The sequence below is a fragment of the Lissotriton helveticus genome, chromosome 5_1 (genome assembly GCF_964261635.1).
Source record: "Lissotriton helveticus chromosome 5_1, aLisHel1.1, whole genome shotgun sequence".
Taxonomy (NCBI): Eukaryota; Metazoa; Chordata; class Amphibia; order Caudata; family Salamandridae; genus Lissotriton; species Lissotriton helveticus.
Window position 1 is genome coordinate 143,066,977 of NC_136065.1, and position 14,872 is coordinate 143,081,848.

A 14,872-nucleotide genomic window follows, 5' to 3' on the forward strand; every position below is an offset into this window, starting at 1 on the left:
GAGTGCTTTGATGTGTAGTTCAAAACAAGAAAGGGCGAGCTGAAGCGATAGAGCTCTTACGAACTATTCATCTAGATGCTGATGTCAGCGTACACCAACCAACTGTCTGAGAGTAAATGGATACCCAGAAAGGTCCATGATAAACTGTAATCAATCAATCACTTGGGTAATGAAGCAAGTAACCTAAACGATCAAAGATATGCTCGGATCACAAAACACTTTTGAGTAAACTTTCAGATTTGCAGTTAAACTGTATGGAAGGTTGTACTGCTACAGCTGAACTCCTGTCACAAATGTTTTCTGGGAACCATGCCAGAATGGCTGTGAAAGTGAAAATCCTGTATATGCCTACCAGAGATCATTTAAAACATACATAAGGTGATTCTGTCTTACAACACCTACAAATGTATTAAAGACTAAATAAATAGGAACGTTGGGAATCTTGAAATAGGGCTTGATGGTGTTCCAAAAGTGGAACTTTAGAACACCCTTCGCATTTATTGGGTCTGCAGACGAGGTCTTGAAGTGCAACTGAAAGCCTTAATTTGTCATGGGTTCCTAGGACTTACAAGTATGAGAAGAAACCTCCCCAATGACAGTTAAAAGTGTATACGTTCATATGCTGTTTATGTCTGGAACATTCCACAATCATAATTGAAATTAAAAAAAAAAGAAACAAAAGGCACGAATACAAGGGGCATGTAGAGACAACAAGCGTAGATCACAATTATCGGTCTAGTTTAAAAGTTTAAAAAACCACAATAAGATAAGAACTAGATGCCAAATGTGGAAGAGAAAGTAAACTTTTTAAAATGTAAATTCTGGAAAAAAGAGCCTATGACACTGCTGTTAAACACATGTTTTGTTTTTTCATAATCCAGACAGTAATGGCACAAGCATACAGGCCTATAGTGGGAAATGGTATTTCTTAATATGCATATATAGATGGATTCATAGGCTCTCATATTTTCCCAATTCACTCACAATGCAAGAAATGTTTTCCTACTGAACCCTTTTTCAAATTAACTGATCAATTAAGCATCTTTATCACACATTGCCAGCAAATGTTCCATGAGAAGATATAAATATAAATGTAAATATCTAATTTCAATAAGACAACTTACCACTTTTCCCACTGAACTACTGTAGTCAATTCCTGTATCATAGAAAGTTTTTTTTGTTGGTGAATCTTGGGAAAATCTTCTCACGCCTTAAAAACAAACATTTGTATTTTCAATGATTTCCGGAGAGCAACTTGAATTGATTCAGTCTTTGATATGTGTGCATCAAAATCATTCAATTTGTGAGACACCAGCACAGCAATAAGTAAACAAACTGCTCATCTCAAGTGCTAGCATTTTCCTAATACAAAGGTAAGAAAATTACATAAAGAGATCTCGATGCAATGCTGCACATTGATATACACAACTCTGAAGTTTTATTAAGTTCATTACAGAATTAACTAATACAATATATTGGTTCTTTAGGTGGGGAAGTAGGGCATTTGGCTATCAAAGTTAAACCATGCATTTGTTTATTGTATTACCGATTGACCACATATATTATTATATATAATATAAGCTTCAGGGCGCGGGACAAAGCAAAAAACAAAAGGTATAAGTACAATACATATGATAAAAATATAGTGTGTGAATCGCTACCCCTGAACGTGGTTATCTTCTTTGTCTGCTTCATCTCCCTTTTCTACTTCTGTGAGGGAGCCCTTGCATTTCAAATTGATTTGTCTCATTATTTTTTCCGCTACACTCCCTTTCAATCCTCTTGCTCCTTCCACCCTACCTCCCTGTTTATTCAATGAATATTTCAAATTTCACTTTTGCTTTAATTTCTTTATCTTTACATTTCGCTCGGAATTGTAATAATACACAACCATACCATACCACCCTCCTTCACACTGCCCAACCATCTGCTGATGGTCCTCTGCAATGTTATTGTTTGGCTACAGATAACGACAACCGCTTGCTTAATTATCAAATGTTCTTCTTAAGATCTTTTTTTTCCAACTCGGATCTGGAGTTCAATATTGTGTACACATATCTTGAGATTTTTTGTCAAAAATTCTCAGTGTAGCATTTCACTTGGAATTGAATCACTCATTTTTGTCACAAGACCATATTACAGTTTTAGGCAGGAATAGGGTGATTTAAAAAAAAAAAAAGAGGCACCTTAACAAGCAAAGCAACAGCCTTCATAGAGACGAAAAAAGAACAGTGTCCAGACAGCATGTGTAGTACAAGTGAAAAACTGGGAATTGAGGTTATTGAAAAGAGGGTATGGAGGCAAAGTTATTACTGAGCAGATGATCCCTATAAAGACATGCTGCGAGTATAGAAATATTTTACTGATCATGAAAACAGCATGGGTTCACGCTGTAGAAAATATTATTTGGAATTCATTCATCAGAGATAGAAGAATTAATAAAGCATTAAACAGCAGTGTAGGGTGCTTGTCACTGTATAGAATTTCCACTGCAGTGTTTGTGAGCGAGAGTCCGAACCCTTCCAATAATCAAACAGTAAAACGTTTCGACAGAGCAAGTGGAATGAAACATTATGCAACACGTTCTCACACTGCATGCTTTCCCTAAACTTGACTTCCTGTTCTTCACTTGTGGTGCTGATGCGCACCTTCGATAATCTGTTCTCCACCTATCAGGTCTGGGACACTACTTTTAACCTCCCTATCCATTCCATCTGGTAGCCTCATCCGAAAAGGAAATAAATGTGAATCAGTCATAATGTTAAGTAATACTTAATTGGTACTTTCGACTGGATTCCAAGATACAACGTACAACAAATACTGTGCTCAGGTTACAGGTTTCCTATCACAACAGGTAAATTCTCAAAGTGAGGTAGGCAGAGAATGTTAAGAGGTCAGGAAATAGGAAAAGGTCATTCATGCGTGATCCTACAGCTTAGTTTACAGACAATTTTAAACAGTAGTTGCAGCTTCTTAAAGGTAGCATCTTCCTCAGTTGTTTTATTTTACAGCACATGTGCTGGGGGTACAGTGATGTTTAAATCCTGAGGTGACTTGTGTCCTTATGCAGATTTCAATGTGGATTAGTGCAACTACTTGATAAAGAGGTGTGTTGACAGGAATACATGATCCCCGCAGGGATACTGTGTTGGACCTAAAGTTTTCCCTCGGGTACCATGAAAGTATGCAAGTGAATGGGGCTTTTTATGAATGGACACAATTAACCCCTTCGACGCTCATGACGAGCTGGGCTCGTCATGAGGTAGCCTCCTCGCACGCTCATGACGAGCCCAGCTCGTCATGTAAAGTGCGAATCCGCAAATCTCAGCGTACGGGGGGGAATCATGCCGCACGCATGCGGTTAACAGAGTAAACGTGGAGGTTGCATTCCCATTTACTAAGTTCTCCAAGATCTTCCATAAGCCCCTACTAGACCCCCAAATTCCAGTTTTGCAAAGGCCACTCACACTGCAGGAGGTGAAGGAAAACTCTGGCTTCTGGGAACTGGATATTGGTTCTGGGCCTTGCCAATTCAGACCAAGCCAGTTTCATCTCTACTCCAACAGTGCCCCTGCTGGACCTGATGTGGATATCTAAGCCAGAGCTGACGTCCATGCCAGACCAATATTGTATTATTATGAAACTACCAACGCCCACCAACAGCACTGGAAAGAGATCCCCAAACAACTTATACAACAGTATTGTAGAAGGCTTGTAGTGTTGTTCTGCTCAGATTTAGGTAAACGGCTCGAGCACATACCTCGTAGTGAGGAAAACGATGAGGAGGTGGAAAACAAACTACCCACTCTTTACATGGAGGAATGAGTTTTACCAAAGCCTACAGAATACTAGTAGTTTGGACACCTCTCACATCCAGCTTGAGTCCCCACCAGGTGCACCCAAAGGGAAAGAGCTTATTTTGGGATTTGGGTTGTAGGGCCAAAGTCCTTCATCGCCTTCAGTGTGTTTGATGTGCCGCCCTAAGTGGCAAGGGCATGCCCAGATGTGGGTTACGTGCTCACCGTGCCACTGATACCAAGCCACATCTGACTGAAGAAGCTCAATTTTGGTGAAACCGGTCATGGGTTGCTTGTGTTCTGGTTAATGGCGGGCCTGGCATTTTGGGCTGGACTGTTCTTATAGGTACAGCGTCAAGACTGATTGCATATGGCTGAGTTCAAACGGAGATGGCATGTTGGCCAAAGAAAGATTGTCTGGAATGCCCAAGCGATTGCCAGCGGTATTGCAAACATTCCTCCCTTCACATTTTGCCTGTTTAGTTTTGAAGATCTGCAGCGGGAATTGTTCAGAGCTTGGAAAGGTAATGATGCTTTGAGCATGATCTCTTTTGTTCCTTGCTCCCTGAACGTTTTGAGTGCATCAGAGCACACTTTTCGATTTCAAGTTGTGCCAGGAACTGATACATTAGAGGCACACATCTTGCGGATGTGTGACAGACATCTGCTCCCTTTTATAGATGTACAGCTTAAAACTGGCAGTCTTTTGGGGAGGTATTTTCTCTGGCACACTGTCTTTTGTTAGATTGCTTTGGTAGAAGCGACTAAGTTGGGATTGGAGCTCCGGAACTGCGCCCAAGGGCCCGTAAAGAAAGGAACTGATGTCAGCATGCAGGAATGACATCTATATGCGTCTATACTGCGATTTCTTAAGGGTCGTTCTTACTCTTGTAGCCTTGGTCCTAGTTCAAAGAATGCATTACAGATCCATTACTTACAAGATAAAATTACTGGGTTGATTGACAAAAGCATTTATGAGCACAGGTGGTGGTACTAATGGAGTACTCTTATGTGCTGGTATATACCCTGGGGATCTTCCTGAAACATCAAACTCTCTATTAGTAAAAGTGCAAAGAGGGCTCAGTACCTACTCTGTGCACTAACTGTATATGAATATTCCCATTTTATTTACATTTAGATGTTTTGTAGCCAATTCACAAAGTTGTTTAAGAGTACGTAAAAGAGTTCTTGTGCAGGACTACTTTCCATACTCATGAAGAATAAACACCCGATGCACACCACCGAAACCCTGACTTGCATCCTGCTCAACGTGTGCTCCCTGCACCGATATGCCATTGAGATCTGGGACCTGCTTGATACCCTCTCGCCAGACGCTGCCTTCGTCACGGAAACCTGGACCAACGTCTCCTCCAGGCCGACCTCGCCACCGCCATCCCCGATGACTACAAGATCCAGAGAAAGGACCATCCACACCGCCCAGGAGGAGGACTCGCCATCGCACACCAGAACCCCCTCCGCCTCTCCACATCCAGAACGAGCGACCCCCACTCCAACAAAGAAAACCTCCACTTCTAGATCCAGACAAGCCCCAGGACCCCGCTAAACAAAAAACAAACAAAAAAAAAAAACACAAACACTCTCAACCCCATCTTCGCTGGAGGAACAAACATCCACTTCTGCCACACCACCCATCCCTTCTGGACTGACCACCACTGCGTCCACATCGCCTTCAACACCACCACCGCATCCAAACCCGCCCTACGTCCACCACAAAAGAACTGGAGCAAAGTCACAGGGGAGCACCTAAACACCACTCTTCATCAATACACGCCCCCATCGACGCAACCAACACCAATGCCGCAGCCAGGGAAATTCACCGCTGGGTCTCCCGCTGCGCCAACAAGCTCGCACCCCTCCGCCCCGCCAAACAACGCCCGCTGAAAGCCGCCTGGTTCACCACAGAACTTCAAGAAGCAAGACGCTCCGGCAGAGAAAACATGGCAAAACGTGAAAACCACAGAAGCACGGAACGACCACAAGAGCGCCCTGAAGGAATACCACCAGCGCATAAGAGACACCAAAAGGACCTTCATAAGAGACAAGGGCCAGACCAATGCGACCAAAACCAATGAACTGTTCAACGTCAGCCAGCAGTTCGCAAAACCCACCTGCGAAGCCACGGATGTCACACCTTCCCAGGAACTCTGAGACAAGCTCAGCTCCTACTTCCATCTGTAGATCAAGGCCTTCTACGACAACTTCAGGGAACCAATGACGAGCACCCCCCCCCCCTACCCACCGCCGCCGATAAGCCGACCATCATGTCATGGGATCCCGCTACAGTCGAACTCATCACAGCGACCATGAAGAAAACCCTCTCAGGAGCCCCAACGGACCCCTGACCCCTGCACATCTTCCACAGGGCTGTCACTGTCACGGTCATCGCACCCGAACTGGGACGCACCATCAACGCCACCCTCAGATCAGGCATCTGCCCAGACGACTGGAAACGAGAGGAGGTAAAACCCCTCCTCAAGAAACCATTGGCCAACCCAACGGACCTGAAAAACTACCGGCCCATCTCTCTCCTCCCTTTTAAGGCCAAAGTCAGAGAGAGACTCGTAAGCGCCCAGCTGACTGCCTTCATAGAAAAGAACCCCATCCTGGACGCCTCCCAGTCTGGATTCCGCAGCAACCACAGCACTAAGATCGCCCTCCTCGCCGCCACTGATGACATCTGCATGCGACTCGACCAGGGACACACCACGGCCCTTGTCCTTCTAGACCTCTCCGCAGCCTTCGACACAGTTTCACATCGCACTCTCGCAGCCAGACTGCATGACGCAGGAATACAAGGAGCTGGCCTCGACTGGATCCAATCCTTCCTCTCTGGCAGAACCCAGAGAGAGAGGATCAGACTCCCTCCCTTCCTCTCCAAACCCACGGAGATCAACTGCGGAGAATCCCAGGGATAATCACTCAGCCCCACGCTCTTCACCCCCGAACACCCACACCAGCAAGAGAGCCAGCTGGTTCACCGAAGACCTCCAGGCCTCCAAGCAAACCTGCCGAAAACTAGAAAAAAACTGGACCCGCGAAAGAACACCAGAAAGCTACACAGCCCACAGGAACGCCACCCACCGACACCACCAACTCATCAGATCTGCCAAAAGGACCGCCTTCAAAGACCGCCTAGACCACAACGCACACAACAGCAAAGAGCTCTTCAGCATCGTGAAGGAACTCTCCAACCCCAGCTCCAACACCAACGACATCCCACCGTCACAAGACCTGTGCGACTCGCTGGCCACCTTCTTCCATCGCAAGATCACAGACATCCACAACACCTTCGATGCCGACATCACCCCGGCAACAGCCCACACCCCCGCTCCCACTTCCACACCCACGACCACCACCCGCACCAACCGTCTGCGCACCTGGACCAACATCAACAACACCACCACCATAAAGATCATGAACACCGTCCACTCCGGTTCCCCGGAAGACCCCTGCCCACACCACATCTACAACAAAGCCAGCAGCACCATCGCACCACACCTCCGGAAAACCATCAACATCTCCTTCGAGACAGCGACCTTCCCGGAGAGCTGGAAGCACGCAGAGATCAACGCCTTACTAAAGAAACCCAAGGCGGACCCCAAGGACCTCAAGAACTTCCGACCCATCTCCCTGCTCCCGTTCCCGGCGAAGGTCATCGAAAAGGCTGTCTACAAACAACTGATCAGCTTCCTCGAAGAGAACAACATCCTGGACCCATCCCAGTCAGGGTTCCGCAGCAACCACAGCACAGAAACTGCCCTCATTGCCGCCACTGACGACATCCGGAACATGCTCGACAACAGAGAAACCGCGGTCCTCATCCTCCTGGGCTGGTCAGCCACTTTCGAAACAGTCTGCCACCGCACACTAAGAGCACAACGCCAGAATCCAAGAGAAGGCCCTGGAGTGGAACACCTCTTTCCTCTCCGGGAGAAACCAGAGCGACCGCCTCCCCCCCTTCCGCTCCGAAGCCACCAAGATCATCTGTGCGCAACAAAGCGCTATTTTCAGAGTGAAACTTTGGGACAAATGTGAACACATACGCTGTTCAGTGGGCATCTAAATAACACACAATTGAAACTGAAACCTAGTTTTCAATCATTGGCTAAATATGCATCACCAAAGATAAGTTTTAACCACACATCATTGGAACTGCTGAGCATGATCATGCGTAGTGGCCGGAAGACAGAACCTTTGATTATCGACCTAAGCAAAATGACCAACTAAAGCCATCGCTTTTCTTCTACTATCGAAAGTGTACCACTGCTTTCAAGAAATGTGCACTACGCCCGTCGCTGCCAGTTCACCACTGTGTTGCCAGAGGGGGGACCAAGACTACAGGGTCCCAGGCAACCGTGTGACCTTTGCGGCGGCCACCGACGCCAGCACGCATCAGGAGGCGCTTTAAATCTGCTCAGGGCTCCAGCAGTGCGGGGGCCAGTCACTGCCAGTTCACCACTGTGTTGCTAGAGGGGGGACCGGGACTACAGGTCCAAAGCACCTGTGCAACCCTCGCGCGAGCCGCCGACGCCAGCACGCGCCAGGAGGCGCTTTAAATCTGCTCAGGTCACCGGCGGCATGGGATGTGCACGGATGCACCTGGGCCAAGGGCAGGCCCATCCACGCCCGTTGGAGGCTGGGCCACCCCTCTTGGCTGCACGCTCGAGTGAGGGGACCAATTGATCACCGCAACACAGGTCCTCTTGTTTTATTTTCTTTATTCTGTTAACTTGAGATTGGGCATAACTAACTAGCCTGGCAAGTGTGGCAGGATGGAGAAATGGTCAGCCAAAGGAAGCCCAAATGGTGTCCCAAAACAAGCAAAGAGACCAACGGTAAGTGATGCAGCAAACTGCATGGCAGATGATATGGATTCCCTTATTGAGAAAGTGGAGAGTCTATTAAATGGTCAGGACAAGCCACCGCAAGTGGGCCCCAGAACAGCTGGAATTTCTGCACAAAGCAAATCAAGGAGAAAAGCCCCAGAGATTGATTTAATGTCCAAGGGCACAGCCGTATGTGATGTGTACACTGACACTACAACAAATCAAACTCAGCCAGAATTGAATACAGTGGTCCCATCTTCCGCCCAAGGTTACACTAACATGATGGTGGAAGGAGGGGCAGCCTTGAACATAGAATGTTCCAACTGTTTTGATCCTCTTGCCACAATAGAAACAGCAGACGCTGAAGTCTACAACCAAACCCCAACAGTCCCAGGACCTGAATCAACTAATATTGACATCCAACGCAGAAGAACTATCGTGCCGAAACCTATGAACGCTAACGCCCTTTACATCGAACTGAGTGAGCTCAAGTCGAATGTAAAAGACCTAGCATCAGAAGTTATCACCCTTAGGGGAATTATAGGATCTATGATAGACCAGCTCAATGGTGTTCGCTTCAACATGACATGAGGATCAGGGCACGGTCCGGGACCTGGCGACATGTATATGATCTATCAAAATAATAAAGGGATGACTGGAGGTGTGGAAAGAGTAAAATGGTGGGGCAAGGGACCTATCAAACATTTCAGTGATTTTTAACAATAACACCCCGTAACAAACAACTCTAATTAGCATCAATGTCTCCAATCCGGTCTTCCCTTACACACTATGCAAAATCAAGACTCACCAACCATTGCACATATAGATGTATTACTTGAGACGGACAGGGCATACCTTCATTTAGTTGTAGCCAGGGACTAAATGTAACATTCGAGCCTCTCGAAGCAACTAAAAGTATCACGGACAAGGAAGACAGAACTAGGTATCCCTTTGCTGAGTCACGAGAAACCAGCAAGGCACATGAAAATAGCTTTCCAAATAGCATCCTTCACCAACAAATATGGGTTGAGGGCTGTGAATAGCCGTTCCATTCCCGATTTTCAATTACATCACACATATAAGAGGGCAAACATTAAAACTAGAATAGCTTACTTCTTGATTGATGTCAATTCAAGATCCATTCTAGTGGACAAGTGGGCGATAAAACGACAAGACTGCGATCACAATGCTCTCTCTAGAATTAAAAGTAGTATTATGTTCACCCCAGCCATCAATGGAACCCAAACCACTTAATGATATAATTATTAGTAACAATAGGAGGAGGGTTAAATGGCCACAAATAGAGAACAGTGCAGAGACCCCGGCACCAATCTACAGCATAGTTAGTGACTCCTTGGAGACCCTAGAGATTGATAAAGTGGAAGAGCAGGCTAAGGAAGACACATTTAAAACCCTAGTCAACAACATAAATACATTCTTCTATCAAGTCCATAGTGGAAGGGAAGATCAAGAACAAAACAAATGAGTGGTTCAATGAAAATTGTAATTTGCACGGCAAGCATTGATGAGAGCAATTAAGTCTGGCCAGGGAGAGATCATAGCCATGAAATGGCAGGCCTATAAAAAGGAACAAAATGAAGCTCAAAGGATCTGGCATACAAGGCTATGTTATGTTATGTTATGTTATATGTTTGTTAAGCGCGACAGCTGCCCCAGCAACGGGGCGTCCCGGCGCTAAGAACCATAGCACAACCTACAGGGGGAAAAGAAAAAGGGGAGGCTTACAGAGGAGGGAAGAGGTGAGTTTTTATTGCTTTGCGAAAAGCGGACAGGTGGTCAAGGCGGCGGATGTGGAGGGGAAGGGAGTTCCAGAGCCTTGCTCCCAGAAGTCTGAAGGAGCGACCTCCGATGCGGCAGAACTTCGTGCGGGGAACCACTACTAGGTGTTGCCCCGTAGAACGAAGGTTGCGTTGGGGGGTGTAGGGTGTTAGAAGCGAGCGGAGGAGTTCGGGGCCATCAGTTTTCAGGATTTTGAAAGCAGTGGTAAGGGCCTTAAATTGAATGCGGGCTTCCACTGGAAGCCAGTGGAGTCTGTGTATGGTGGCTCTCGCAGAGCACCTTCTGGGGAGGCCTACTATTGCCCTGGCCGCTGAGTTCTGAATTCGCTGAAATCTAGTTGTTTCAGCTTTGTTAGCGCCCAGTAGTAGGACGCTAGCGTAGTCTAACCGGGCAAGGATGGAGGATTGGACGATGAGCTGCCGCGTTTTGGGGTCGAAGGAGCCTAGAATGGGATTAAGGCTTCTCAGCAGCCCAATACAGGTAGCGGCTACTTTTTTGGTGTGGGTCTGGTAGTTAAGCGCGGAGTCCAACCATACTCCCAAGTTTTTAACCAGAGATTTGGGAGGAAGCCAATTCTTCACCAGAAAGGAGACAAGCTACCGGGGACCGGTTTCTGGCATTTCAGCCTCGTCGGCCCGGCTTGCTTGAATCCTGATGGAGCAGTGAGCAAGGGACTCATGTCTGAGTATACCCTGCCACACCTATAGTGGCCAAAAACGATTCAGAAAAGGGGGTGGTGATGTTCATCACCACCCCCTTTTCTGAATCATTTTGTCCACCATATGCGTGGAAGGGTATACTCAGATGTGAGTCCCTTGCTCATTGCACCATCAGGATTCAAGCAAGCCGGGCCGACGACGCCTGAAATGGCAGAAACCGGTCCCCGGAAGCTTGTTTCCTTCCCAGTATAAGAATTGGCTTGGTAGTTTGGTTTGCCCTGTTCCCATCATGCACTGGGACAGGAACAGACTAATTTGCATGTAGCCAAGTTCTGAGCTGGGATGGTGCAGTGAGCTAAAAAACGGTGATGGATCAAGCCCTGATCTTTGGACTGGGTAAGAGTGGTCTGCTTAATTCAGGCACTTTGTTAATCACCACCCCCTTTTCTGAATCATTTTGTCCACCATATGCGTGGAAGGGTATACTCAGATGTGAGTCCCTTGCTCATTGCACCATCAGGATTCAAGCAAGCCGGGCCGACGACGCCTGAAATGGCAGAAACCGGTCCCCGGAAGCTTGTTTCCTTCCCAGTATAAGAATTGGCTTGGTAGTTTGGTTTGCCCTGTTCCCATCATGCACTGGGACAGGAACAGACTAATTTGCATATAGCCAAGTTCTGAGCTGGGATGGTGCAGTGAGCTAAAAAACGGTGATAGATCAAGCCCTGATCTTTGGACTGGGTAAGAGTGGTCTGCTTAATTCAGGCACTCTGTTCATCACCACCCCCTTTTCTGATTCCTTTAAAAATGAGCAGGTATAAGATGTTCTATAGATGGCGGCAAAGCCGCCTCCCCTGGAGTCTCTGTTAATGGAGGTCATGGAGAACCCGTCCGGTAACGTTAGATTAGGGATGCTAGTCAGTTCATCCCTAAGCCAGGTTTCACACAAGAACATAATATCTGGGTTCTCGTCCATCAGTAGCGTTTTTACCTCAGCATGGTGTTTTACCAGGGACCTGACATTGAGCTGGGAGATAGTGAGCGAGGCATGGTTCCTCCTGATGGCTTTGTGTCTGGGTAGTCGTGGCTCCGATATAACTAATTTACAGGATTTACATTGAAGAGCAGTTTGTCCAATGCAGCCCTCTAACTTGTTACAGCGTAGGCCCGGGTTGAGTGCAAAGAGAAGATCCTTGTCATAGTGGTATGCCGTCCGTGTTTTTTGTGCAGGGGGACTGGCGAGAGGCGATGACTTGGCGAGGACGGGCGAAGACGGGCTTGCCTTAGGCGCGCCCGCTGCGCTCGTCCGCTGCGCTTCCGCCACAGGCACATGTTTATAGTCCCGGAGGGATAGGGGAGGGCGTGGCCTAAAAAGGGGGCGTGGCCTCGTTGCACGCCGGCAATGGCGTGATCAAGTGATTGTTCGTTTGGGTCCAGAGAAGAGGTTTGTGGCCCAGGAAATGTTAAGCAAGGTGAGCTCAGTTTTAAAAACAATGAAATAAAAGTGACACTCAAAGATTAAGATAGCAAAGTGGAGCTCCCGGCTTTCCGCCTCAGGAGTACAGATTCTAGCCAGCGCTAGTATTCAGCGCCTTTTAAGCAGGGCGGAGGGGGCGTGGCCTAAAAAGGGGGCGTGGCCTCGTTGCACGCCGGCAATGGCGTGATCAAGTGATTGTTCGTTTGGGTCCAGAGAAGAGGTTTGTGGCCCAGGAAATGTTAAGCAAGGTGAGCTCAGTTTTAAAAACAATGAAATACAAGTGACACTCAAAGATTAAGATAGCAAAGTGGAGCTCCCGGCTTTCCGCCTCAGGAGTACAGATTCTAGGCAAGATTTACTAGTCACAGTACACACTAAAAATAGCAGAGAATTCTGGCATTTAATTGTGAAAGGATCAAGACTTCAGGTTGTGGAAGAAGATTTTCACATTCTCCCACAGACTTGAGAAGACTTCTCCAACATATATGTAGGGGCAGTGGACAATGGTGTAAAGCCCATACGGCCCTTCATTCCGGGACCAGTTAATGATTGCTTATTTTTCACCACAGATGAAATCTTGGATGCAAACGTAACCACGCAGAGTGGGAAAACCCCTGGTTTAGACCGGATACCGAGGGATCTTTATCTAACAGACCCCAAATATGGAGTGTTATTCTCAACTATACATATAACGCCATATTCAAAGGGGCAGAAATACCAGATTCCTAGCTAGGCGACAAGGCCGTCCCCATCTACAACAAGCATTGGAAATGCAGTAGGTCTCGCATTAGAAAAGTGTGAGTTATTGGTCTTGTAAATGTAATAATTTTTGTTTATGTTTTTATAATTTCAAATGCATTAACTTCGTTATTATAAAAGGGAATTTTTTTAGAAATTGCAAATGTGACACCTATAGCATTATTAAATATACATGTTTAGTATTTACCTAACGTACATGTATTGATATGACAAATTGTAATGGGTTTTATTTTTTATAAATAATAATTACATAATAATTTCACTAATGTATAATGGCACTAGCTTCATGGTGTAGCTTACTATAATATTTGTAAAAATGAAGATTAAAAGTGTAATAAACATTTTTTTGTTTCTACTTTTTGTAATAAAGCTTTAAACATTGATACATTTCATTTTTGCTGAGAACTGGGACTTAAAGAAGGAAGTGCTGGAATAGATTTTCAGATTATGACGGGTGAAGAGAGGTAAGCATGTAATTATAGAAGGTGTTAAGAGTGAGTGAGTGTCATCACATGCCCACACTTTGCCACGTACTTCACCAAATACACAAGTCACAGTCATGAGCCACATACTCTATCATATTCCAATACAAGCACACTTTAAAATGCACGTGACCAAGATGTACATCATTACATGCACAAGTCACGGGAGAACATAGCATAACACACACAAAATACTGCCACAGATGTCATTTCGAACATGTCACACTGCCATGTAACAACAACATGCACGAGTTACCACAATAACAATATCACATGCACACATCACACCATAAGGAAAAAAAATATGTTGCACTGCTGTAACCCAGGCAAAGTAAGCTGTGGCATTTTATGGGTTCTTAAGAGGGAAAGGGGAGGAGATAGTGGGAGGGAGAGAGAGGAAGAGTGAAGTGGGTGGGCGGGGAGACAGTATATTTATTTATTTATTTATTTAATGGTTTTGTAAAGCGCGTAGTAACTCAGAGAGCATCCCAGCGCTGACCTGATTCTCCGAGGGTTTCAGCTGTCTGAAAAGCTTATGTCTGCGGGAAAAGGAGGGTCTTTAAGGTTTTTCTGAACTGGAGGTAGTTCGGTTCTATCCTAAGTTTCCGGGGTAACTGGTTCCAGTGTTTTGCCGTGTGAACCGAAAAGCGACGGCCACCGGTCTTGGCCTTTCTGACTCTCGGGACTACGATAAGATTTTCTGCACCGGACCGGAGGTCTCTCTCCGCTTTGTATGGGATTAGGAGTTCTTTAAGGAGGGGGGGGGGCGTTATTATTGATGGTTTTGTGGGCTAGGCAGAGGGCCTTGAAGACGACCCTTTCTTTGACTGGAAGCCAGTGAAGGGATTTAAGAGCCGGCCTGGCGGAAGATCTTCCTGGTGTGCTCGTGAGTAGGCGGGCTGCGGCGTTTTGGGCTTTTTGTAGTGAGTTCAAGGTGGCTTCGGGGGCTCCCAGGTAAATGGAGTTACAGTAGTCTAACCTTGCCAGGATTAGGCCCTGAATGAGGAGCCTCCTTGCAGTCTCCGGGAGCAGGGGGAAGACCTTCCTGCAG

General features: G+C 46.3%; 1 protein-coding gene across 6 annotated transcripts in view; it reads right to left on the minus strand.

Moving 5' to 3' along the window:
* SEC16A (SEC16 homolog A, endoplasmic reticulum export factor) overlaps positions 1-14,872 on the minus strand; it is a 421,944-nt gene that overhangs the window by 186,707 nt on the left and 220,365 nt on the right. For all 6 annotated transcript variants that reach the window (XM_078641918.1, XM_078641921.1, XM_078641919.1 and 3 more), the window contains exon 21: positions 1,125-1,210. In XM_078641918.1, the coding sequence (XP_078498044.1) occupies positions 1,125-1,210 (86 nt within the window). The remainder of the gene's footprint in view (positions 1-1,124; positions 1,211-14,872) is intronic.